This window comes from Orbicella franksi, chromosome 15, assembly GCF_964199315.1.
Source record: "Orbicella franksi chromosome 15, jaOrbFran1.1, whole genome shotgun sequence".
Lineage (NCBI taxonomy): Eukaryota > Metazoa > Cnidaria > Anthozoa > Scleractinia > Merulinidae > Orbicella > Orbicella franksi.
Window position 1 is genome coordinate 7417462 of NC_138159.1, and position 25953 is coordinate 7443414.

The window sequence follows — 25953 nt, forward strand, 5'->3', positions numbered from 1 at the left end:
ATGAAGGCCAAATTAAAGTGTTCAAACTTTATAGTGATAGATAGTAGCCGTATAATAAGAAACCGTTTAAAAATTCCTCGATCTAATTGTTGCATCTACCAATCCTCAACATAATTGTATCATTGTATCCCTCCTGTTGAGATATTTTGCTTCATAATTTTCATAGAATATGCTGAAATTATTTTTTTACTAATCGCATATAGATGTTTCCTCAGAGTGAACTACTGAGTTATAGAAAGGCAAAGCGGAATTGAAAATACGACTTAGGTCCCTGTCTGAGCGATCCTCGTGAGCTTTGAATATGTAAGAAGCGTTAAAATGCGAAAAAGATATTTAAAAAAAAAGGTTGCCATCGTGGTTCATTTTCTCCAAATAACGCAGAATTAAATTTGGGCATTCCACATTGTTCTTTCACAGAGAACGTGCACGTGCATGGCCATTGTTCCCGTTGCCGTTGTCATTGTGGGTCGCTTAACAACCCTTATAAACAATATCGGATCACCACAAACCAGATTTTCGGACGTGAGCGAGTTAACCTGAGTTTATTACAAATCTGTTTGGATGGATCACTCCAGTTACCGGGATTCGACGACAGTGACTTCGGGAAGTGTTGCATTCGGCAAATTTTTGACTTGAAGAAAATTTATTGTACCAACCTTTCACTATCGATAGATCTATATTTGATCCGATTTTCCCACAATTCCACGGAACCTCATCTATTGACTAAGTAAACGTTTCCAACGTATCCTTCTTAGTGTTTTTTTTTCATTTCAACACGAAATTTCCGCTATGACCAGTTTTGCTGAAATGATAGTGAACTGCACCCCACAACATCCAGGTAAATAATCTCACTGGCATTTTTTAATACTATCAATGCAATGAATTAAAGCTTCAAATTTACGCGCGATACTTAACAGTATTCCAATTAGAAGATTTGTTGTGATCCTGCATGACTCAATTACACTGTCGATTTGTTTGTATCCATTGTGATAGCGTTAGTTATTTAAAATTATGACAAGGTAGTACTGATTAGTCAGTGAGCAGGCTACAAATCCTGGACAGTGTTTTTGAAAGCAAATCCTTCCCCAATCTTCGTTTTCGTTTGTGTGACTACAACAACAAACATGGGGGGATGGTCTGAGAGCAAAATGCGCTAAACGTTCAAGCCTCAATCAAAAATTAGCTTAAATGTGACCGCGTAGTAATAAATAAATGTGCCAAGTTGCATTTCGTAAGACGACTATTACTTTTTACAATTGCAAGCTTTAAGTACAAAATCTGAGGTGAAACATGCGTCAGATGATGATATTCAGTCGTCACAGTATGCAGAGTTTTTTTTACAATCGAAAGCTTGATTTTTCCCAGCAGGACCAATTGGTTCGTTCCAAACTTTACAAAATCAACCACTTCTTCCTCTTGGTCGATTTTCTGATCGTTTTCTTTGAAGTTTTTGATGTTTATGCTCTGCTCATATGGCAGGATTGTCATAAACTTGTGGCAGATCCCCCTTAAACATAATGATTTAATTTCATCTAATTTAATCTGAAAGGCGTCTTGGCTTCTTAAAGTGTGAAAGCCCAATAAACCTGCTCATAATAAAATGTGGTTATCTCAAGGTCATTCAAATCGTTCAAAATTCAAAAGCTTATACAGTCAAAAGAGAATTCACCAGTAGATTCTACGCAGATTCGATCATTTAACATAGCAAAGGACGTTTCCCCGGAAACGGTAATATGCTAAAAACGTATTGGCAAGGTTTTATCCCTGCAAAATTCCTGATTATGTTAAGACATAGACAACTACAGTGTTAATAAAAAAGAATTTATATATTTTTTAATCGTTTGTTCTGGAAACTTTGAAAAATCTACGAAAATATTGAAGTAGAACTGATGAAAGGCGAAAAAATACGGCTGTAACTGAAATTTATCTGAGGGTGTATAAAAAGTAAAAGTGGACATTATTCAGTTTTTAGCTGGTATCTCGTAATAACATCTTTTTGTATACCGACCTTGAACCTAGAGAGCATAAAAACGTTCTGCTATTAAACAACTTTCTCGATAACAAAGCAAATGCTTAATTGGGGAGGTGTTAAGTTCCTGTTTTGTAGAGATAAAAATGAACCAAATTTCTGTTCCTTGGGCATGAAAATTCTACGACCTTAATTAGTGGGGGGTAGGTTTTAAATAGGACTGAAACTGAATACTAAAATAAAGTAGATTGTAATATATCGATAAAAAGCGTGCTCGTTTTTCACCAAGACAAAACTAATACATATATTTATGCAATCAGATAAATATTTTCCAGAAAACAACAAACCGCAGCACTTAGGTATATTGGAAATAGATGGGCATATTGTATAACTCGCGCCTACGACAAACACATTTGAGCTAAAGGAAAAAGCACATGCGTCGAAATTCAAAACACCAATATAGGAGCACGTTCGTTTGATTTATTTTACGTGAGATGCACCTTTTTCTGTTAGTTTTTCTGTGCGCTTTTTATTTTGTAAATGAGCTTTACGAGCGAAGATTTTCATAAACTGATTGCTTTTCGTAAGCTACTTGTATATAGAAAAATAGTTATCTGTATGCATTGAGAAAGATTTATGATTTTTGAATGTTTCTTTTGTCGGAGGTGTTAACATTTTTCTCTTCAGTTTCATCAAAAATTCATCGGTTTTGACTCGTAATTGAAAGTTTAGTTGAGTGAAAATTTTACTCTTCATTTTTGAAATATTTTTCTGCTCTTTTTACTTCTTTTTTTTCTTTTCGTTTTGCTATATAACACGTTTGTCGTTTGGCATTCTCGCTGTGAGCTTTCTTCGAAACTCCTTACTTTTACTCGAGTTTTGTTCCCTTTTTTGGTCTGTGTTTTGCGAGTCAAGAAATAGTCCATTGTCTTTTTTCAGCATGTTTTATCTCCTCAAATCAATTAACTTTTCAAACGAATTTAGACACTCTACGTATGGCTATGCCCTACACTATCGCTCTGCCTATAAACGAGTTTTTTGTGAAAGTGAGAATTTCTTTTCTTAGTTCGTAAAATGTGGAGAATGTCTGTCTCACTTTAATGTTATTGAGTTAAGCATGCTTGTAATAAACCTTAACCCCGTTTATAAGAAGTTTACAGGCGGGACGGGTTTATCTATAAAAGATATTTTAATGTTCAATGCTGAACGTTCTTAGCGGAAGTTTTGAAGCTTCGTATCCCCGTTTTATGTCGTGTTTATAATCATCAAGGATTTTCTGTATCTGTGAGAAAATTATCGTTATTTTGTAGTCTATAAAAGCAGGCGGACTAATTGTCTCCTTTTTTCTTTAAAATGGCGCAATTTAACACTTTCGGAATAATGTGATCTTTTTCACCTAGGTAGCGAATCTATATTTTCTCTCTTACAAAATGCGTGCAGTCCTATAAGTAATTATTTTTCTTTGCACAATTACTTTGGATTAACTGAACAGGTCGTTGTCGCCTCAACAAAGCAATGTGTCACCTCTTTGCCTGGCTAATTTGCAGATTAAAACATTTTAATGATACATTCAATTGATGCGAGTAGCGTTTTTTCGACTCGTTTTACACACAATACCTTGTCAGGCTTAGGAACTCAGATTAGAGGTTGTGACACATCTCACTCTCTTAAAAAGTCAAGGTTAAAATATGTTCCACCCCTGCCCATTCCAAATTCACACGAGTTCGACAAATTTTCATTGAAGCCAGCCTGGAGATTTTAATAATTTGATATTATACATCAAAAGGGTTTGTGTCGGGTTGCTCCGGGAACCCATTCAAGTCCTTGGACCCATTGTCTGTTTTGTTGACAAAAGCAGCAGATGTACGCTCCTCTATGGACAGCAAATGGCACGTTGTTTTTACGCGACCTGCCATTGTGCACGGTAGTTTTGAAGTATTAATTCGACGATTTTTGAGCAAATACAGCTGTATGGGAAAATCAAAACAGCCCTCCTCGGTAAAAATAGGGTTGAAACTGTGAATATTTTCGAACTGACGACGTGTTTAACTTTCGGAAATTTGTTCGTTTATTCGTCACAGATGATTGTCAGTTTTAATTGGCTTATTTCCGTATTACTTGAAGTAAGATTGCATAAAGTTGTTTTTGTACGAAAGTAAGCCCTGCGTAGTAATTGAAGAATGTGTTTGCTACTTCTTCAGACTCGTTCCCTTTCTTTTCCTTTGATGTGTTAAAGGCGCTAAGGATCATGCCGAATGTTTGAAGAGGAAGTGTAGAATTCCACCCATAACGTGACAACTGCTTTTCTTGCTGAAGAATTCTGCGCTAAGTCAAACAGGATGGTAAAAGTGACACTGCGAAGGGAATTCTTTGATTTATTTCTCGCCCCCTGAATTGAACTACATACATTGAATGGAAACTTGTTAGATGTTGATTAAAAAGTCCGTTCTTTGTGACTGGTTATTAAAGTATCGAAGTTACAAATTGAGAAACAATGGACGAGTTTATTGAACATGATCGCATAAAATTTTGCAAAAGTGGAAAACAAAAAATGATTAAAAATTCGAAATATTCTTCATGGCCAAAGCTTTCGCACTGTACACATTTTGAATACAAAATCTGAAAGGTCGGCAATTTGGTTTCAATATCTAGCCACAATTGAGCGCTTAAAATACTGTTTGTTCAGGCCACAGATACTCAAAATGAAATAGGCCATCCTAGATGCTTAAACAAACAAGTTTGTCTGAATCTATTTCATGCTAATGACAAACTAATTGAAGGACTGGACACTTGATGCTATTCTGACGTCTACACTAAAAGGGGTTTTGTTCAACTTATGGCTTGGACAATATCATTTCAAAAGCGGGAATGTTTAGTTTAGTCAACAAAGCTTCCAGCCAGCGTTGAAACAAAATCGCTGGCTAATCACGAGATAGGGCTCTATTTAATACGGGCGTGCTAGGCGGATTGTCACATTCGAGGCAACAATCGCCAGAGACACTCGCTAAGCTGAGGTACATCCAGCGTCCATCAGTAACATGTTTCCGTGTCCATTTTCACCAGGTCAAGTTGCGAAAGTGTGCCAGTTTCTTCAAAATAACGGTGAAATAGAGCGCCTCTCTCGATTTCTGTGGTCTTTACCCGCGGAAATAGACAACGATGCCAAAACAACCGAGACAATTCTAGTCTCAAAGGCTGTTGTCTATTTCTACCAAAACAACTTCAAGGAGTTGTACGGCATACTCGAGAGCAACAAGTTCTCTAAAGAGAACCACGAGCGACTTCAGTGTCTTTGGAGGACGGCGCATTACATCGAAGCGGAACGCCAGCGCGGCAGACCTTTAGGAGCTGTGGGCAAGTACCGAGTCCGGAGGAAGTACCCTCTTCCACGGACGATTTGGGATGGCGAAGAGACCACTTACTGCTTCAAAGAGAAGTCGAGGAATATTCTAAATAAGGCGTACACCGAGAATCCATACCCCACTCCTCGAGAAAAGTACGAGCTGGCAAAGATGACCGATCTAACCGTGACACAAGTTAGTAACTGGTTTAAGAACAAGAGACAACGGGTGCGGGCTGCAGAAATGAGGAAGGGGTAAGGTTTTGCTTTTTAATATGCCATTCAAAAATTATGTATTGAAACATTAACGTCCCCAATTCTTTTCAAAATAAGCCATGTTTCAATATTTCTTATATTATTTTGAACATTTTCTTACCTGCGAATGGGGTGACTTAGTTTCCTTGATGTAATATGTTATTTGTATTTACGGATTTCGTGCCTACATTTCATTGTTGAAAAGCTGTGGGAATAAATTTATTCCCGGATCCAGGTAAATGAAAACAGTACACACAAGACCTAATGATCTTGCTAATAATTTTAAGTTTGGGAAACACGAAGCAACGCGGCTTCCTTTTTCTCTTCGTCGATTGAAAATTATGTGTGACTCGCTTCCAAACATTCAGTTATGTTTTCATTTCTTGAATTGTGATCTTCTCGCTTTTTTAAGGATTATGAAAGAAATTTAGGTTACATATTATTTTGAATGCGAATGCTAGCAGATATTACGAAGAGGCAATCGACGGTTTAATTAAACGTACATGAATTAAGTTTGCTAATAGTGGTATCATAAATTTCCGAGTTATTTTAAGGTGTACATTCACTCTTCTCGACTATAATTCGTGTATCAGCATATATATTCTATTGCTGCGTCCATTGTAACGAGCGCGAAATTACGGTGAATCCTTTCTCTGAAAGCCTGTTTAATAAGGAAATTATTGGTTAAGTTGTTATGCTGCATTAACACTCTATTTCGTACGATTACTTGTTAATAAGGCACGATTATCACCGGAAATTTTGACAACAAAGAACTGTATCAGAAGCCCTTCATTACACGACAGAAGAACTAGAAAAGCGCATTCTACATCTGCCTTCATGCGAACCTTTTAATTGTAAAACGTTTTCATAGTGAAATCAATGAATTATACAAGAGGTACGTTTATTTATGGAAACAATTAATTCGACCTGGTATAAGGACAAGGCTTTTTGCCAGTAATCAATTGTACCAAAGAAAATCTATCCTTTTCACAATACTGTAAATTTGCTTTTGCTTTTTTCTGAATATTTCATCGCACGAGTTAAGAGAATCCTTTGCGATTTACTTCAAATTGATTTTTTATACAGTATAATTGTTTTCCTGCTCAGTGAAGACAAGAGGAGGAAAAAGTTAAAAATTTCTGAGATGTATAAGAAAAAAATTGAGAATTCGAAATTACATCGGCTCAAAGGAAAGTGCTTTTCTACAAGTTGTAAGATTGTTTTTGTCAAATGTTTAATGAAGATGTCATTCTCGAATGTGAAGTCGATTTATAAGGTAAATTATCATAGAACTTCATCTACTTAAACTTAAGAACTTGAATTCCGTTTAGCAAACTTTTTGGTAAGACCAAACGGCCGTTTTCTTGAGAAAACCTTATGGTACATATAAACTCAGCTCGATTTCTTTCGCTGTTGTCTCCAGAAAAAGGAGGATCAAATTTCATATCGATGTATAGCGCTGCTGGGTAAACTTGACTGGTATTTGTATGCGGGCAGCAATGTTATCGCTGAATCAATACCTTTGATACATATGCTTCAATCATTTACCCGGGCCAAATGGAAAAAAGGTTTTAGTGATGTTTACTTTTCATTTTAAAACCTCGCGGCTATTTATGCACCTGCGCGGTGAAAAACCAACCGAAAATATTAGCTAATGGGTGAGCCGTCATCAGCACGAGATGTGATACCGATTAATATCAAGACCGGTCAGTCTTCATGTGTTTACAGGCGTATCATAAATCACCAACGTTTACCGACTACCTTGGGAATAATGCTTTGACGTTGTCAGTTGTTCTCAAGTTGTTTAAACGAAAAGTCATGTCCGATCGTCTAACCCTTTTGAGTTTCACTGATATTCGAAATTATTTAGTGGTTTCGCTGCTGACGTTTGTCTCTCTTCAAAATCAAGAAAAATTATATTTATTTCTCGTACCAAACAGAATTCTAACAACATTACCAATGTACGGCTTGATATCATCTAACATTCAAGCCAGAGTGATCCGTATCCATTTTCTCCTCACAATGTCTATACACTGCTGTATTCGTGTAACGAGAACACAGAAAATCAACATCTTAAAAGGAAGTGCCTCATAATTACTATGAAGAATTAATAGTTCAATGTAATCAGGCATGCGGTTTTTTGAGAATAAAAAAAGCCAATAACCAACTGAAAGAAAAAAAATGTCTTCAGTTTGCGGGTTTAATTAAGTTCTAACTCCAGCGCAATAAAAACTGACGAAGATCAGAGGAGAGAATTAATTTTGCATACTCAGGTCGTGTGATTTGATGGAGGATATAAGCGAGAAAAGTTCTTATTTGTTTCCAAAAACCATGATGTTTTTTAATTTCACTAGAGGCAGGCCAAAAATTCTCTGTGCGCGGAATTTGGCTCCAACGTAATAATGGAAATCATTTCAATGGACACTTTATATCTTCAAAAATATCATTATTAAATAGATTTTATCGGGGCAATATTAATTAAAGGCCGCATCTGTTCTAACCATTACGCTCTAGATACTTGAATATAAATTGATACTCTTCTGCACTATATAGCCTCGGGCTTCCGATGCCACATAGAAGCGTTTTCTGTCAGTTATACAGGTTAGCCCTAAACAATGGTTATTTACATTTTTTGTAATTATTTTTTTTCTATTTTAGCTACTAAAGCTTTAAATTTAGATAGAGACTATTTGCCAATGACTTTTCATTTCAATCGATTTTCTCTGTTTTACTATATATATCGTCTTCCGAGATATCCTAAATAAAAAGAGGGTGGCCTCCATCAGCTAGTTCATTTATCTTTTTATATTTATTTTATTTTTTGGAGTCAAGCCATTACTTAATTTGTTTTTCTTCAAACCACTTGTGGGTGATCAGAGCAAACTAAGTCACAATAGCAGTGATATATACATTTCGCCGATAAGAGTAAAATAAAAAACTTTAAGGTAAAAAGCTGTTAAAATTATGAGTCTAAACGTTTTCGATCTGTTTGATCATCATCAGAGTGATGATGATGATGATCAAACAGATCGAAAACGTTTAGACTCATAATTTTAACAGCTTTTTACCTTAAAGTTTTATAATAGCAGTAATATACTTTTGTCCTTAATTATTTCTAGGCTATGAAAGTAACTAATGCACATACAAAGCTCAAGTTACGTTGTTGTAGTTTGTAAATGGTTGTTGCTAAGTGCTTTGAGGAAGGCAATCAGTAAATTTTTAAACCGAAAATATGTAATCCCGCTATTTGCCATGATTTACCTAGGGGCCTGGAACAAGACGGGATGATGAAGATGAAAGGGCCTGGACGCTCCATGATGTTCAGCTACGATGAACTGCGCTCGCATTTTCCCTACCTCATTCCTCAAGCTCCGGTATTACCGACGCCGCAGCCTCCTGTGTCAGCGGCTTATCTGCAAGAGTTACAGGCGCACGCACACGCGCAGATTCATCATTCGTATGTGCCTCTTCAAACATACCCAGCATACGTTTCGGGAAGTCCTCATCCTCGCACAAGCACGTGTACAAGCACGCATGCGCAGAGCAGCACGTTGAGCCTGTCTTCTGAAACGAGCGCTTTCGAACCTATTTACTCTAATCGACTGGCATACGAAAACTTGTAGTCTGAAACTTTAATCGGCAGTCCACCGTAGGAAAAAAAGATGGCGGCTGTACATTTAACCACAATGCCTTGCGAACCTAACACAGCCTATGAGGCACTAAGAAAGCCAAATGATTATAATATTTGTCCCTATACAAAGGGCATTGAGTAGCCTGGGTTTAAAGATGTTATAACGTTTCTGTACGTTTTTGTAAACGTTTTTAAAGTTGTCGTGCACTAAGAACTGTGAGTAAATACTAGTCGCCATCTTTTTTCCCTCGGAGGATTTGAATACCTTTTGTAAAGTGTTTACCACTCCGAGAGACTGTATATGAAAAAATGTCGAAATAAATAACGCTATATCGAGGTCATTATTATTTAGATTAACTAGTATAATGCGGTTAGTTTGCAAGTTTGGATAGTACTGACAATATCATGCAGGCTACCTTAATATTGTACACGAGCGTGTTTCTACATTATTAGATACGCACTGTAGCAGAAATGTAGTGCTCCCTCTTCTATGGAAACACTCAGTATCAATTCTTGGACGAGAAAGTCACTTGAAAATTCGTGCTGTGGGACAGCTTGTTTTTAGATGTTATTGTGGAAGCTTGATGGAGAAGGACTTGCCAGAGATTGAGACGTTTAATGGGCCCATAAAATCATTTATAAAGAAAACGAACAAAGTAGAAATGAAGACCTTAAAAACCGGTCCATTATATAGCAAAAGGAAAATGTATTACAATAAGAACACTAAATCAACTCTAATAATAATGATAATATATAACCAGGTCACTCACTCACTCATGCCCTTCACGCCTAAGTGGCATGTAGGGCAGCAATATGTTCCCTCCACATCTGTCGGTCCCTTGCCATAAACTTGATGCCATCCCAGGTCTTCCCCATCTCCTTGATTTCCTTCTCCACCGTCCGCCGCCATGTGATCTTAGGGCGGCCCCTCTTGCGTTTTCCTTCTGGCGTCCAATGCAGAGCAGTTTTCGCAATTGAGGCTTCTTGGCGAGCGATGTGGCCAATTAAACGGGTATAAGGACAAAATCCCGCTGATGTTGTGGATAATGTTTATAGTTACTGTAAGGGTTGTGTAATATTGCCTGTTAAATGCATTTAAGGAATATTATGTAAAATATAACATTATTTCTTCTGGAAATAAAATCAGGTTAAGTTAATATTTAGTTGTCATTTTATTTTATTTTTTTATTTTTTTCTGGCTTTGTGTGCATAATAATTTGAGATAAAATTGTCGATAACACTAATTGTTTGTTTACAATGACAACTGCTCAAGAAAATTAGAAACAAGTTAAAACACACACACACACAAAAAACAAACATGAATGGTATAGTCGCTAATAGTTTGTTAACCGTATCGATAAGATTCGCTTTTAAATTAACAATTATCATCACAGAAATGACAAACTAACAATCTAGGCGGGAAGTTCTGCAAGCTATTTGGGGTGTGGCTTTCCGACCTGGTAGCTGTATCCACTTACCGCTGGTTTCGCCTCTATCTACTGTACCATCATGGACTGAAACCACCAACTGTGGCTGGTTTTTAGAATGAGGCATTTTTGAGGGACACTATTACATGCATACATAGCATTCTTCCTGAGTTTTGACTACAATGCCATTTCCATGTTGTAGTCTTTGGTTGAAAACTTAGACCGTGTTTATATTGTTACAAGCCACTTAACGCCAAACGATTTTGACTTGCTTAATTGAAGTGCTTCAATTAAGAACTTTCCCACCCTTTTTAAGGGCGTGTTCTTTTGCGATAGACCGTTTTAGTTGAGAGTTTTTCGTGTTTTATTGAGAAAAAACTGTTTTTGGTTTGTTTGGCTGAAATGATTGCTGAATCAAAGATCAACCGTTTTAAAAAAGCTATATTTGACGTTTGTAAAGATTGATCAATCAAGTCAAGCGTAAACCAAAACTGGTTGATCCAAGGAGAGGATTACTTCTGATGTTTCATATATTATCAATACAGGGTCGACGAGACAAGAGAATCACTATATTGTCTTTGAGTATCACAAAATTGCCTGAACCATTATTAAAAGAGATTTAGAGCTACTGAGTTAAGCTCAACTCGCGTTGTGCTAACTGAACCACACTGTCGGAACTCATACCGGCTTCCGTAGCATAGAATGACTAGGAGTCGAGTATTTATTAATTCATTTATTTTATTTATTCACTCAAATGCAGTTACACAGATGATCAAAACAAAAACAAAAAATTAAATATAGTTACAGGTATAAAACGGAAATATCTGAGTAATTAGGCCAGTATTGGTACTCCCATTAGATAGTATATCAGTTCACCGCAGCTTAGCGCGCCTACACTTGCCATCTTTTCCTTATTGTTACATGTGCCTTATACACTTCTGAATGGAAGGAGGCACTTTATTGCTTACGAACACAACTCAATAACCCCGGCCTTTGCTGGAACCCAGGTCACTCGATCCGACGTCCAACTCGCTGACCGTTGGGCCACAGTGTAAATTATAGGCTCGCAGTTCGTACAAAATTCTGAAGATGTGCCTCGTCCAGTGAGTCGAAAAGCGCGTTTCTCAGAAAAATATATTTTTTTGTACAGCATTACTTTACTGATTGGTCCCGCGTAGGATATCACCTTTTCCTCATGAAAGCCCTAACCATGGGATTACCGTGTTTTCTCTAAAGGTTAACTTTGCCACGGCACAGTCTCATTGATTGGCTCGCATTGCGTACAAAATCCTGAAGCTATGTCTTGCCCAATGAGTCTGAGTTGTTTCTGTCAGAGAATTATCGTTTGCAGAATTTTCCCTGTCACTTCTCATAATGATTTCACTGTAGTGGTCATAAATTGCTAGTTCTGTAAAAGGGGTATGGTGACACTGGCAAGACATTTTCAGCTCATGTTGTGCATGACAGATATTTGCTGGAGAGAACAGAATATATTCATATTTAGATCATTTGAGATTATTCCACATTATCAAATGGCTTGTGTTTGTAACTGATGCAAAACGCGCTCTGATTGGCTAGCTCTAAGGCATTATTTTCCCGTAATGCCCGCGGGTTGATTACGGGCCTGCTAAAGCTAAGCAAAAAGCCATGTAATAAACAACTTGTTAACCTCGAACGTTTGTCTTTACGGGAAAATTTCGGCCTTGCCGTATTGACCTCGCTATCGCTCGGCCAATACGGCAAGACCGTGGTTTGAGATTTTCCCGTAAAGACCTCATTCTCGGTGAATAAGTAATTAGTGTAAAATGTACCAGCTCTGTTGAGAATCATAAAAAAAAAATTTAACTTGCCCATTTGCAAGCTTTATATTGTGATCCTCAAATTTTACAATAACAAAATTAAAAAGAAAATGGTCAGTTTTACAGTTTTTGTTACTTTTACTTGACAAATTGCCGGGTTCACGAAGAAAAGCCGGTCCCGTGGCTTCCGAATTGTTTTTTCCGATTTGTTTTTCTAACAGTGTGCATTAGACGTTTTCCCGTTTTGATGGGAGGAGACATTTGGTTAAACTTGACTTAATTGAACATGCGCATTTGCTGAGAACAGATACATGCATAACAATTTGTTAAGCAGGCTTACATAAGGCGGCATAACGCTTTTTCTGCTTTTACGGCTCCGCTGTATAAATCCATGCCTTGCTAAACCGCCTGTCCTGCTGGCAAACAAAACATTGGTAAAATTGGATCACAATATTCTCTTGTTAAGTTAAAACCAATCTCTTGGTTGAGAAAGAAATCAAAATCGATTGCTTTGAATCGCTAAAAGTTGCTTCTTTGGATTTCGGTCGTTTGTAATTGCCGGCGCATGCTGAAGCTCTCAGATCCATTATTTTTCTTTCCACGGAATACAAGTAATGCATATGTCATAAAATGTTGATTTATGTGGATGCGGTTTTCGAATTTCCTCGCATTTGAACCTCGAGAATAGAAACTTAAGCTAGTAAAGTTATTTAAACTGAGTATGGCAAGTGAAATCAATTACAAATACTGCACTATACAAATAAACACAGCCAAAATATTGATTTCGTTTCGGTTGCCGGTGACGACGTCGAATTAAAATTCAACAAAACAATGCTTTTGTTCGGCTTTTCGACCAGCTGGGATAATTTCTTCGAATACGACAAACGCTTGAACGATTAAAATCTGACCCATTTCGACAATTTTCGGAAATTTTCTTTGATTTTAATTACAGCATAAAAGTTCGGCGTTTTATCCGGCAAGGAATCAAAGTCTTCAAACCAAGAGCTAAGATCACAGTATTCTTACGCGTGCGTCTACAGAACGCCACGTGGCCTTATTTTCTCGCATGCAAATTTACTTCGGACAACAGATTTGATTATAACTTCACCTCAGCTCAACATGGGCGAAATTGCGTGAAACGAGCAATTACACGGCGTTTAAGAAAGAGAAGGACTGTATTGTGGCGTTGAACCACAAGATCACAAAATCTTGGTGCTGATATCTTTTCTGCGAAGCGTGAATGTACCCTGACGATGGACCATTTAATCGTAATTTTCCTCTTGTGTTTATGCTTGGTACCAGTATATGGCCGCCATCTACAGTTTCAACTTAGCGGCTTTGAATGTTTCTACGAAGACCTTGTAGAAAACACCGAGTGTTCGCTCGAATACGCGCCGATCACCGGCGTCGACCCGCGCATCGATGCGTACATACAGGATCCAGAGGGCAGCTTCGTTTACAAAGAAGAAAAGAAGGATTACGACTTGCATAAATTTACCACTGATAAAAACGGAACGTACACTATCTGTTTCAGCAACGTTTTCGAATTCTCCATCGGTGAAAACCTCGTTTACTTCGATTTGATCAAAGGCGACGAAGACTACATGGGATATGAAGGAGTTGACGGAACGCAAACGGCCCTGACGTACTTCGAGAAGTCCTTCCTAAATATTCACGAGAACTTCAACTTGATCGAGAAATATCAGAACTATTACAGACTCAGAGAAGCAAACGGTCGGTTGGCTGCGGAATATCTTAAACAGCGTGTTCAGTGGTGGTCCATTGGACAGTCTTGTATTATAATTTCTGTTGGAGTTATTCAAGTTTTCTTGTTACGTAGATTTTTTACTGTTTCAAAAGAGGACCTATGAATACAACTTTCAAAAGGAATAATCATTAGTAAAATTCAGTCACAGATTATCCGGTTTACCATAGCTTGGTTCTTGTTTATAATTTCTTTCCTTCTCTGCGGATGAACAATTTCTACTCGATCTTAAAATAAATGGCTCTCTGCCAATAAATGCCGAAATCAAAAATTTTACTACATGGGTAATGGTCCCAGCTAGTTTAATTGCCTAGTTGGCTATTTGATTGCCAAGCTTTAGAACTCTCTTGTTTGGTTACACTTGGAGTTGTTGTTCAGTTTGGTGATTTTATATTTATTGTCTGCTCTAGAATATAGTTTTGATGAACTGTTATTTAAATGAAAATATCTGTAATGATATATGGGAAAATGATGTACATTGTAGTTAAATTATTTCTTTGAATTTTGTTATTCGACGGCGCTGGGTAAAAATAAAGAACTTGTTAAAGCTTAGGAATAATATGTTAGTCGGAATAAATTCATTTCTTTCGTATTGAGTAGGTAGATAAAGTCTGTATACGAGCCAAGTGGCTCATCAGGCCGGTGCTTATCTCCAGTTTCTGCAGCATGAAGCGACTAGGAATATGTCTATTTCCCCCGAAATGGGATGCTATACCATAGCAGGGTTACCCCCAACATTAAGTTCGTCGGTATCCATTTATACACCTGGGCAGGGGAGAGGCACTGTAAGAGTAACACAATACAATATCCCCGGCCAGGGCTCGACCCGGACCGCTCGATCCGGAGGCGAACGCACTAACCATGAGGCCACTGCGCCTCTTATTGAGTGATCCGGCCTGGGCTTGAACCCGCCTGCATCTTTTGATCTGAAATCCTCCACACTAACAACGCTCCCGCGAGACATCAGTCCTGGATAAATTAACCTTTCATATTCCTTTGGTCGCCGTTAAGAAAATTGAATTACAATGTATATTTCACCATTTATTCCAAGATTGTCATGCAACGAGTTTGATTTTCAATCAAACAATGAGTTTGTCTGGTTGATAACAAATTCACGTGATTTGAGGTCTGAATTAACGTAAAACTATTCTACAAGATCTTAAATTATAAAACAATGATACAGGTTTATTTTTCAAAGAACCATTTTCTTGATAGGCCGCCATCATGGTTTTCATATTATAATGCAAATTAGCCATGCTATCTTTCTTTGCGTAAAGATTGAAAAGAAGACAATTGTCGGAAAATGGGCTTATCCCAATTGTAGAGTCTCCGCCTTAATCGTATTTAAGAGCTAAATTTTGTAAACAATAGCTTCCATTTGGCGCGAAAATATGCTCGGAAATTTGTCCAAGGACATTATTTGTTCCGAGAAGCGAACAGTTTTCCGAGAGCGAAGCTCGAGGAAAACTGTGAGCTTCGAGGAAGAGATAATATCCGTGGACAAATTTCCGAGCATATTTTTATAGTCAAATGGAGACTATTGTGTTTATTGTACTTCACAAAGTTTTCGCAACACCCGGGATCTGAAAATTAGGAGATATCACTCGGATATTCCCCAGTTTTAGCTGGGGCATATTCAGTCACGTGGCGCGTTTAAACCAATCGCGAGCGAGTGAAAATATTTGATGGATTATAAAGAATAGTAATTTCATCACTATAGAAAGTTTGGAATAGACACTCGATATCTTCACTTGTTAACTACATTAGCCATTTCTTTTTATAAAAGAACCCATATTGCTTATAAGTTGCCATAAATTCTGCAGCAAAAATAAAAGCATAACATGGCACGAAACATTTATCAGTAAATGATAGAAAACAGTTCAAAATTTCGATTTTTCAGTTTCCATTACATTGTGGAAACAAGCGTGGAAGCTTTTGTGCTGGTGAGCCACTCCATATAAACTAACTTGGAAATTGAACTTCCAATGCTCGCTTCTGCAAGTAACACTCAACGTATATGGAGCAAAAGTAGAAGAAAAACTTTATGAACATACTTCCAGAAATGTACTATTGCCTTATTTTTAACAATTACATACAAACATTTGATCTATATTCATAAATATGTTATTATATTTTTTTTTCCGAGAACTTTTTTGTCCCCAAATAACTAATGATTTTCCACACATGATAATAATTGAAACCTTTCTAGTGAACAATTAAACCGATTCTTGAAGGTACTAGGCCACACAATTTTATTTGCTGTTATTTTGAAACATACATACTGAACGGATTGAAAACCAAGGGAAACTACTTTCTAATGGTAACAAATCACATAACAAAAAAGTGAAAGATTGAATTTATCATAACCTCATGCCGAAAAGAATCAAGATTAGGTCGATTTCTGTAAAAACTTGCTCCGAAACTCACCCTATTGTTAATTGGCTAACATGTAATTTCCAAAAAAAAAAAATGTCTTATTTGTTAAATGTTACTTTCAATTTCAAGCTCGCAATTTGATTCAAAAAAGCTTCATATCAACTATTGCTATAAATCTACTAGCGTTCTATCACGAATATAGTTCCCTTATCAGCCAGACTACTCAATATCTACTTTGTTTTAGTATAAATCTAATAGCGTCTTCTCTAATTGGCTACGCTACTCACTATGTATTTTGTTGTAGATAATGACTGAGTAGCGTAGCAGTGAGCACTTGTTAACAAACTTGCGGCCGCTTTGCGTTTTTGAAGTGTCTTTGAAGAGGATTGAGATAAAGTTTTGAACGACTGGTAGACTTATTCTAAAACAATTACATTATTCGCTTTCGATTTCTATGCCTGATAGTCGACGAGGGCGCAGCCCGAGTCAACTAACACGCGATATAAATCTCGAGCTCATAATCTAATTGTTAATTAAGTTGATTAAGTCGAATGTGAGTAGCTTAGCAGTGTGCGGCTGTTAGCAAAAAAGCGGCCGCTTCTATGCATTTTTGAAGTGGCTGTGAAGGTTTAGGCAAAGTTTTGAACGACTACTAGATTTCGATTTCTATCACGCGATAGAAATCTTGAGCTCATAATCTAATTATTCAATATACATGCATCGAAAATGTCCTCCACTGTGCTACTGTATTTGTTCACGTTTTACAATCCAAGGTTGGTTAGTTAGCTCCATCAAGTTCGACTGTGCGTTTTCCTGTGAAGAAAGCAAAGATGTAAATCAGATCTCAGATACCTTCTGTTCAATTCAGCGAAAACCATAGTCATTTTATGGAAGGATTGGAAACCTTATGAACGACGATTGAACAAAGAATAGGTTTGCACTAAATCAATTTTCATATTCACGACTAGAGTCCTTTTCGTTTTCTTTAGTAATGGTTCAACAAAATCAAATCATTATTGATGCGCTCCATATGATCTCAGTGTGTTCTTCAACTGCGCAAAATTATGCTAAAAATACAAGAAGTCACATGGCTTTATAAAATGGCCTGGTAACGTCAGGGGTACCCAGCAAGGTCAGGTGATCATACCCCGCCACAAGACATGGTGGAGGATGTGTAAAATTCCAGGGATAAGTCGTGTAAATACGTGCTGTCCCAAGGGTATGGTTTCATAGCGTTTTCTGGCTCAGAACCGGTATATAGATTAGTGTGGATAATCGCATGAGCCGCGTAGTAAAATTGAGAAGTAATATCACTTGTATTTTCGGAAGTTGAGGAAATTTCTACAACTTCCGAAAACACAAGTTATATTTATCCTAATTTTATGAGGAATCATGTGATTACTTGTTTATAACAAAGAGGGCAAAATTTATTTTTAGAAAGCCAACAATGCAGGCTGTTGCGTAATTTCGTATAGGAAACCATTCCAGTGTTCTGTAAGCGTCAATGAATCGTAAAACGCACAAATCAGCTGAATGAAATTTATTTTTGTACAACAACGCCGCTGAAAAGCCTTCGCCATTAATTCGAAAACAACTTTTAGGCAAAGTTTTGGTCAGTTTATATGCCTGTTTTTAATGTTTTGAAGACGTTCGGAAGTTACTCGGAGTTGAATTTCTCAGTGAAGATCCTCTTGTAGCCTCTTGTATGAACCACTCTTAGCGCCGCTGAATTCTTAGTGAGCTTTTCAGTCTCAGCTAACTATTGCAGCCGTAAGAGGGCCAGGAGCACAAGAAGCGATACAAACTGTATTTTTTTAAAATAAGCTGTGGACTACTCTAGTGGTTATTTATAGCTGGCTCAAAATACTTGCTGGATGCGGAACACTGTTGTCAGTTGTTGTTGCAATCTTCTTTCTCGTTCGCCCCCTAAGTCGTAGCCGTCAAGTCCTTGCGCTGATGTCAGAGTGGTCCGTAATGTTATTTATTTTTTACGTACTTCAGGTCACCGGATCTCTTTGTCACCATAGTCATCCCAGTTAGCGCTGTGGTTGGTAACCGCTTTAGAGTATTCGTCTTTAAGTGGTGAGTTTTCTTCATTTTCTTAATTTTAGTTTCGATGGTAGTTTTGCGCATTGGAGTTCTCTTAAGTCTGGTTCTCATATCCCGCCGACCTATCCGCAACTGACAACGTTCGGCGATCTGTCCCAGTGGGTCTCCGGTGCATCTGCGATGGATCGCCGACGTACTCAAATTTGCACGAAATGCAAATCGAATTGCGCAAGTTTCAACCATTTTATCCCTAAATATGAATCGAATCGTCTTACTGGAGTATGTTGCGTCCGCAGATGATGTTCACATAAAATATTTTCATCGCCGACAACCGCCGACAACCGCCGGCCTGCCTGCGAAGTTGAACTCAGCTCAACTTCGCAGGCAAGCCGGCGGTCAATGCCTGGGATAGAATATGATTCGGCGATAAATGTTCACATATGCCGTAACGGTGTCCCAGGCCGTGCCGGCGGCTATGACAGATGATCGATTACGCAAAGGCAGACCTGGATTTCTTTCGGTTGGTTTTCCACTTCTCCACTACATAATAAAAGTTCTTTCAGTGTTTGTGTGTTTTAGGTTTACATTTCCGCTTATTTCCCTTTGCTCTTTGATAAAAAGACCTTTTCACGGTTTCTAACGCCATCTTGCTTGGGGGCCAAACACACCAAAAAATTGAGGATATGTGTGGGAAAAGTTAAAAGTTTGATGTCCAATAATTTGAGAGTGAATGATTTTCTGAGTATTTGATAAATTACAAGGAAAAGATACCTAACAGAGGGCTTCTTTGGTCAAAGTTGAAGAACATAGATTTGCTGTGAGGCGAGGAACTGCACTTTTTAATGTTTTATACAAATGTCTCTAAATTTTCCCGAGAATCACGATTCGGATTCGCGGACAAACGTATGAAAAAATGGAAACCTTAATTGAAGCTTTTCTAGCGAGGCTTTTCCCCTTAAATGAGATCAGTGAATTCTTTTACCTGGTAACTTTAGTTTGCAATTCATAAATACTTCAGAGCTCGAATTTTCCGTGAGTAGTTGAACATTATATTCTTTATTTTCTCCATAGATTTACTGTAATTTTTGCCGTGTTTGCCCCCCCCCCGCCCCCCGCCACCCCTCCAAATAAGATGGCGCCAGAAACCGTACATGAAAAGATCTATTCATCGTCAATATTCTCGATACGAGACGCCTTTGTTGCTCAACGACATCAAAGCAGTTTTCTTCGCCGTTGCGTAGGGACCTTAGAGCCGATCAGTTTGAAGTAAAAATGCTCTCTGTCTCGGCCAAAATGAATTCAGTAATACGAAGGCAGTTATTTTGCCCTCGGTTGCAAGGTTTGCGATTGCACCCCAAGATCAAAGATTGTTCGAGCACTTATGTCAATATGTACAACAAATGCTCCAAGCTGTATTACAGATATTTCTTATAAACATCTATATTAAGATTCTTAAAGGTCAGCACACATTTGGGCACACACACATGTTGCGGGGTGAAGCGGAGACAACCTCTTCGAGGGTACGCTAGAACTAATGTGGCAGGGACAGCATGCAAACTGGTGGACACGAAGCGGATAGTGCTTCATTTCTATGTTGTAGCGGGGACAGTGTCCAAGAGAAGTGCACACGAGGCGACATTGAAAATTGAGGTCATTTTGTCTCAGCTGAATTTTTTGCCGCCCGAATTTCATGCAACTTGTTGCTTGGGGATAACATTTTGTCTATGTCGATAACATTTTGTCTAGGTCTAACGAGGAAAACTGTCGCTGCAACATGTCCCAGCATCTTGTTCTTGCAAAATGTTCACTAGAGTGTGTTGACCTTAATCTAACTTAAATCTTATGCATTCTTCAATTTTGTTAGTCTTACCTAAATTCTATACATTCTTCAACATGCTTTTTATTGCCTCGTCTTTAACAGTGTCCATCAGTTTATTTCCCTCTGGATCCTCGCCGTCAGGATCTGCGCCCTGCAAAATTCAGATGGATAAAGTAAGTAGTCGTAAAAACTGCAGCGCCTGCATTTGGTTGACACTGAGGATCAGGATGTAAGTGGATCCACAATTCAATGCAGCTTTAAGGCTTACTCGTAATGATGTATCCTTATTACAAGACTTTCTTAGTTCAGATGGCCAATAACTTAAGTCAGCCAATCAGATTGTTCTATAGCTGGTCTGATATTTTCTATTTACCATACCCAAATTCGCAATTAGCCAATGAGAACCCAGGGTACGTAAACGTGCATTTTTAATGACGTACGCAGAAGAGTTAGCTAATAGGGCGTTGAAGGTGGGAGCCACTAGTGGCCTTTGGGGCATGCCGCCCCCTGCCCCCACCCCCTAGCCCCACAAGAAATTTATATTTTTAGGAGCTTGGAAGCCTGGCAATGCAATTTCCACGTTTTCCAGGGGATTAGAAAGGTGCGGTTAGGTGTAAGTATTCGACCGGGTATTGTCACGAGTAATCTTTGTAAAACGCTCTTTTTCCCTTTTTCTTTTAACCTTTTTTGTTGAAACGTTAAAACTGCTCGCTAGAAGTTCACGGTGTCTTTCCAGTCCGTCATCGAGAGATTTGTTCTAAATAATCTCTCAATAATTAACTATCCTTATTGGAAGAATATCGGCTCTTGGTCATTTTTGAACGGACCTCGCTGCGCTTGGTCTGAACTGTCAATACTTCGATCTGGCCGATATTCTTCAGGTGCGGCCCTTGTCCTTTGTTACTCAGATGTAAGTACTTTTTGATAGTTGTGTGAGATACAGTGGCATAATGGTTGACCCTAGGCCTTTCGATTTCTACATGTACAGTGCTGTCCTAAGGTAATGCAAACAAAATTTGACGAAATGTAAGAACTTTGGGGCTTTTTGACACATGTGAACAAAAAGTTTCGGTTCGAACAAACATTCGGAAAAGTCAATTGTTCCTGCTGATGCGAAATGTCAGTCAAAATTTCCCTTGGCTCGGTAAAACTTTTCAACGACCGGTTCTCGCCTTGAAAATTAAATTGAAGTCTTCGAAAATTCATTCGGAAGCTCGAACAACATTTCATTCTTAACGAAATTTCACTAAAGCGTTGTGTTTGTTCCAAACCTCAATTTGGTTGGTACGAGATCACGACCGAACAATTACTAACGGCAAACAAGTAAGTGAAATGACGCCAAATAAGGCCCAAACTTCTCGTTGATCAAACGTTACGTCGTATTAGAACACACCTAGCATTGATTTTACTCACCATTTGAAGCAAATACTCGACAAGATTTTTGTTCTCGTTCAAGACTGCATAGTACAGCGGAGAACATTCATCTTCGTCAGCAAGCTGAAAAATACATAACATCAGTGGTCTTAATGCTCTGCAAAAGTTCTGAAGTGTGTTGCATTGCAGACATTGAAAAGGGGTGGGAGGGGCAAAATATATGAAAACTAACAAACAAAGAGTTTCAACAGTTATGGTAAGGTTTGTAGCCTGAAGAGCTAAGTTTATGTACAATTCAAGAATGTTAACCGTTGTTAACCCGGACTTAGAGGGGAGGATGCTACCGCCCAACCGTTTTTTTTTTTTTTCAATTTTTTTTTTTAAAGACGTTTGGATTCACTCTTTTACGCTGAAACTTTAAGTAGCAGTTCATTCATCCCTTGGTGAAGTTTTGATGTGTCAACTTTTTCTCCTTGTCATTTTAGATTACCATAGAGACAGTATTTTGATTTGCAGGTCTAGCCAAATGTTTTCTTTTTGACAAAATTCTCCGTTTTTACAGTTTTCTTGAGCAGCATTACAGAATAAACAACCTCGTTGCAGAATAAGTACCTCTCTACATTTTATCATCATCTTCGATTTATCAGTTTTCCATCGGCTGATGTTATTTTCTGAGTTTTTGAGAAAATAGTGAAATCCAAGATGGCGTCACGGCGTCATTACCAACAAAAAAAATTTCATCCTCCAGAGCTAGTCTATCAAATTCAAAACAGTTTGGTATGTTCTTACAACGAAAACTCAAACGGGTAATTCCATCCAGCCTCCTCTTTCCCCTCTCGTGGATCGAGGAGGGTATGGGTTTGTGTTTACGTCCGTTAAACTTGATTCGGTGGACTGTAGCGGGCGGCTATTTAGCTGCCCTGTTCTCAAGTTAGCCCTCGCCAACATTGAATTTTGATGTGTTCTTTAGCTGACGCGGTCATTTGGTAAATCAAGTTCATATTTCCACTAACTGATGAGGGGAAACTGTAAACACGGATGTCATAATCGTAGACGTAAAATTGTCATTTAAATGTACTCTCTGCTTCACATATCTCCTACTTTCATCAACAGGCTAAAAAGTTAGAACCACCTTACACTGTACATGGCTCAAGAGAGCATATTCTACAACTTAAATATTTCGTTGTTACAATGCCCGAGGAAGTCAGTTTCTTGCCAGACAATTTCATTCCGAGAATAAACAAATAAAAATTGTCTTGATTTTCCACTCAATTCTCAGAGCTTTACCTCGGGGATAATATATGCAAACAGTTAAGAATTTTGTTTTGTTCCGAGTTAGAAGGGTTGAGGCGTTGATTACTAAGTCAATAAAAAATGTTCGCATAGTACGTGACATTGTACATGTGCACAGACGTATAAATTAGGACTCTAGTGCAGTAGGAATGTGGTGGTAATACCGAACTTCAAAGGCTTGCGGAAAAGCTAAGGTTGAAGTAAATATCGCAGGAATGCAATAAGGAATTTATCTATCATTTACTGCTAGATGTTCACCTGGGTTAAATGCATCGCCAAACAAATTGAGGTATTTTAATTTGGTATGACGTCATCTTAGGGATACAACGCTCAATTAGTTATCGTGCACGATAAACAAGGATTTCGTATTGATCATCACTTAACCAAGCACTGATACAGACTAAATTAATTTCCTTGCTTTTCTTCTGCTTGTGGATAAATGAGCATGATAGTGGTTTAAACTGAAGAGAGAATTAAAAGTGACTGTGACAGCAGATAGGCGTGTAGGCTTCCTTGCAAAGGTCGGAAGGTCTTACGTGAGAAATAAAATGCAAATTCTGTCTAATAGGCGTCGAGCTGTCAAACCAATGGAGGAGAACACTGATGTTTTTTTTTCTTCCCATCGATGTTTTCTTTACAGTCAACGCATCGCTTTATTTTGCCAGCGGGACACCTATTCAGCTATCAAGATCGACTCAATTCATTAATCAGCCAGTTGAACGAAAAAGCGTGTCATACACGACATTCAGCTGAAGTGGTTGCTATTGTCTTGACTCCGTATCTCTGAAGCCTCGTAAATGAACTCAAGTAAATAACTTACGTTGACATCGGCTCCTTTCCCGACAAGGTATTTCATGACGTCCAGCTTCTGTGCTTGGACTGCAATGTGAAGTGGGCTGCGTCCATGCTGAATGGGAGTATTGACCTGGCTTCCCTGAGCGAGGCAAGAGGTTTAAAATCATACCAAGGTCTTGTTTAAAATATTTCGTATTCTCATAACTTGGTACTTAGGGATTCCATAACAGCGCCTGTATATAACATCGCGTTAGTCAGACTATCTGTCGCTTGTGTGAGACAATGACTTTTCACCAGGCTTTACGTGCAGTGATACATACTTTAAGATCATGTGAAGTAAAATCTAGTTTCACCGAAGCAAACACCGCTCTTAAACATAGACGTAAAGATGTAGGGCATTTCGTCCTAAAGCTAACTCGCTAAATCCACCGTAAGCTTAATCAAGACATAACTTTGTCTCTTCTAACCGTTTTTAAAACTTTAAAGTAATTCAAAAGGAAACTTACCGGTCGAGAAAATTTCTCCTTCACGACTTCCAAATTACCCGACCTTATCGCTGTTACTAAAATGCTCATTTCTGTTTTAGAAAGTCGTTCGCTCTTCAACAAACCACTTGTGGTCAAATCCGCGCGTCAAATTTTTGAAGACTTTAAGTACCACGTCTATATATATGCAAGGCCAGCCCTGTAGTCACGTGAAGAGAGCGAGCGCGGGAAAACTAGAAATGTTTGATGTCACGTGCAGAGTATCTTAGGATAAAGTGAAAAAAATGAAGCCGGGGCAAGATTTTATCTGAGATACGAATAACCAGGAAATATCTTGTCTTATTTTATGGTGAAATATGGGAGATTGGGATCTTTAACTGGAAATACGATTGTTTTAAAATATGCCAAACCAACACAGGATGTCTTCAGTAGAGATTTCCGGTTTTTGAATTTATTTGGAGGTACGCCTTTTGACGTGTACCAGTTTATATGTCTTTCTTGTAAGGTCTGTAGCCCACAAAGAAGTAATTATTACAGCGTATTTATTTTAGTATTTGGAACTTACCTGCGAAATATCTCAACAACAAAGCGCTTCCATTGATGTACGATTGTTAGAAACCGGAGAATGTGCCGTAATAGTCGTAATACGGAGATATCTAAATATATCTTCGAATCTCTGTAACAAATCTCCGCTTCACGGAAATATCTCAGGCGGGGACTTCGATATCAGGACATGACTATACTTGGCAAGAAAATATTTCATCTTTGCTAAAAACGAAAACAATCTGACGCAACTATCTCGTAATATAGAGTTACATCGTTTCGAGTCTCGTACGTGCGCAAGGTAACGAGTTCGGTATTTTGTATTTTTTAAGCTTTTTTCAGGGTCCCAAATATGAAGGTAACTTATTATATATCTTCTCGTTTATAGCTATCACCTGTCTGCTTAGCATCGTAAGGAGAGATCAAATTTTAATCACTTTCGTAAAGCAAAATGTTACCATATTTTCATAAGAAAATACACACTCTTATTAAACTCCTAAAAAAATTCACGGAGACAACGCCAGGCATTTCCGCCTGACTTGTAGCTTGCGTCAGGACCGCAGCTCACTTGCCTCAGTCATTTTGTTTGGTTTTGTCTTCGTTTTTGTTGTATATTGTCATCAAAAACACCCTAAATTCCTAGGAAGAGAATTTAACCATAGATATTGCCACGCTTTCATTGCATTGATTTGTGAACAAAGTGGAAGCAAAGCCTTTGGAAACCTTTTGAAAAAATAAGTGTTTTTTATGTCTGTTTGCCGCGTAGTTCTTTAACTGTACTTTTCCTTTTTTAAGAGCAAAATTTTTGATTTTTAATTCCTTGAGACCCTGTTGCAGACTTGACATAACGAAATGTGTTTTATCTCTCTCATCTGACCTATTTTTTTTACGTCTGTACGCTATACCTGGTAACACGAGGGAAAAAAATTCACCAATTCTTCCGAGAGGAATAATATAAAATCGATAAAAAAAAAACAAAAAACAGTTTGGGTAGTTTTGATGCGGAACTTATAGAAGCTACGTCACGAAGGAA

The 25953-nt window shown here is 38.0% G+C and overlaps 2 protein-coding genes and 1 pseudogene across 2 annotated transcripts; 2 read left to right on the forward strand and 1 right to left on the reverse strand.

Annotated features, from left to right (window-relative positions):
- The first annotated feature begins 4472 nt into the window (after window positions 1–4472).
- On the forward strand, window positions 4473–10948 carry LOC145470127 (homeobox protein SIX6-like). Its single transcript, XM_081453959.1, has 2 exons — window positions 4473–5564; window positions 8830–10948. Exons 1-2 carry the CDS (start codon window positions 5008–5010, stop codon window positions 9185–9187), a joined length of 915 nt encoding a protein of 304 aa, XP_081310085.1. The 5' UTR covers window positions 4473–5007; the 3' UTR covers window positions 9188–10948.
- A 2390-nt stretch (window positions 10949–13338) lies between these two features.
- LOC145469617 (transmembrane emp24 domain-containing protein 7 pseudogene) lies at window positions 13339–14747 on the forward strand (annotated as a pseudogene).
- Window positions 14748–16144: 1397 nt separating this feature from the next.
- Window positions 16145–25228, reverse strand: LOC145469660 (uncharacterized). Its single transcript, XM_081453417.1, has 5 exons — window positions 24399–25228; window positions 23918–24031; window positions 21844–21927; window positions 20482–20581; window positions 16145–17375 (listed from the first exon to the last, which is right to left on the reverse strand). Exons 1-4 carry the CDS (start codon window positions 24465–24467, stop codon window positions 20489–20491), a joined length of 360 nt encoding a protein of 119 aa, XP_081309543.1. The 5' UTR covers window positions 24468–25228; the 3' UTR covers window positions 16145–17375; window positions 20482–20488.
- Window positions 25229–25953: the final 725 nt, after the last annotated feature.

Excerpts from the sequence above, each read along its gene's own strand:
- LOC145470127 (XM_081453959.1), top strand. The coding sequence starts at position 5,008 with ATGTTTCCGTGTCCATTTTCACCAGGTCAAGTTGCGAAAGTGTGCCAG. Across the intron at positions 5,565-8,829 it reads GCTGCAGAAATGAGGAAGGG|GGGCCTGGAACAAGACGGGA; the intron begins GTAAGGTTTTGC and ends TGATTTACCTAG.
- LOC145469660 (XM_081453417.1), bottom strand. The coding sequence starts at position 24,467 with ATGAGCATTTTAGTAACAGCGATAAGGTCGGGTAATTTGGAAGTCGTG. Across the intron at positions 24,032-24,398 it reads AGGAGAAATTTTCTCGACCG|GGAAGCCAGGTCAATACTCC; the intron begins GTAAGTTTCCTT and ends TGCCTCGCTCAG. Across the intron at positions 21,928-23,917 it reads GGAAAGGAGCCGATGTCAAC|CTTGCTGACGAAGATGAATG; the intron begins GTAAGTTATTTA and ends TGTATTTTTCAG.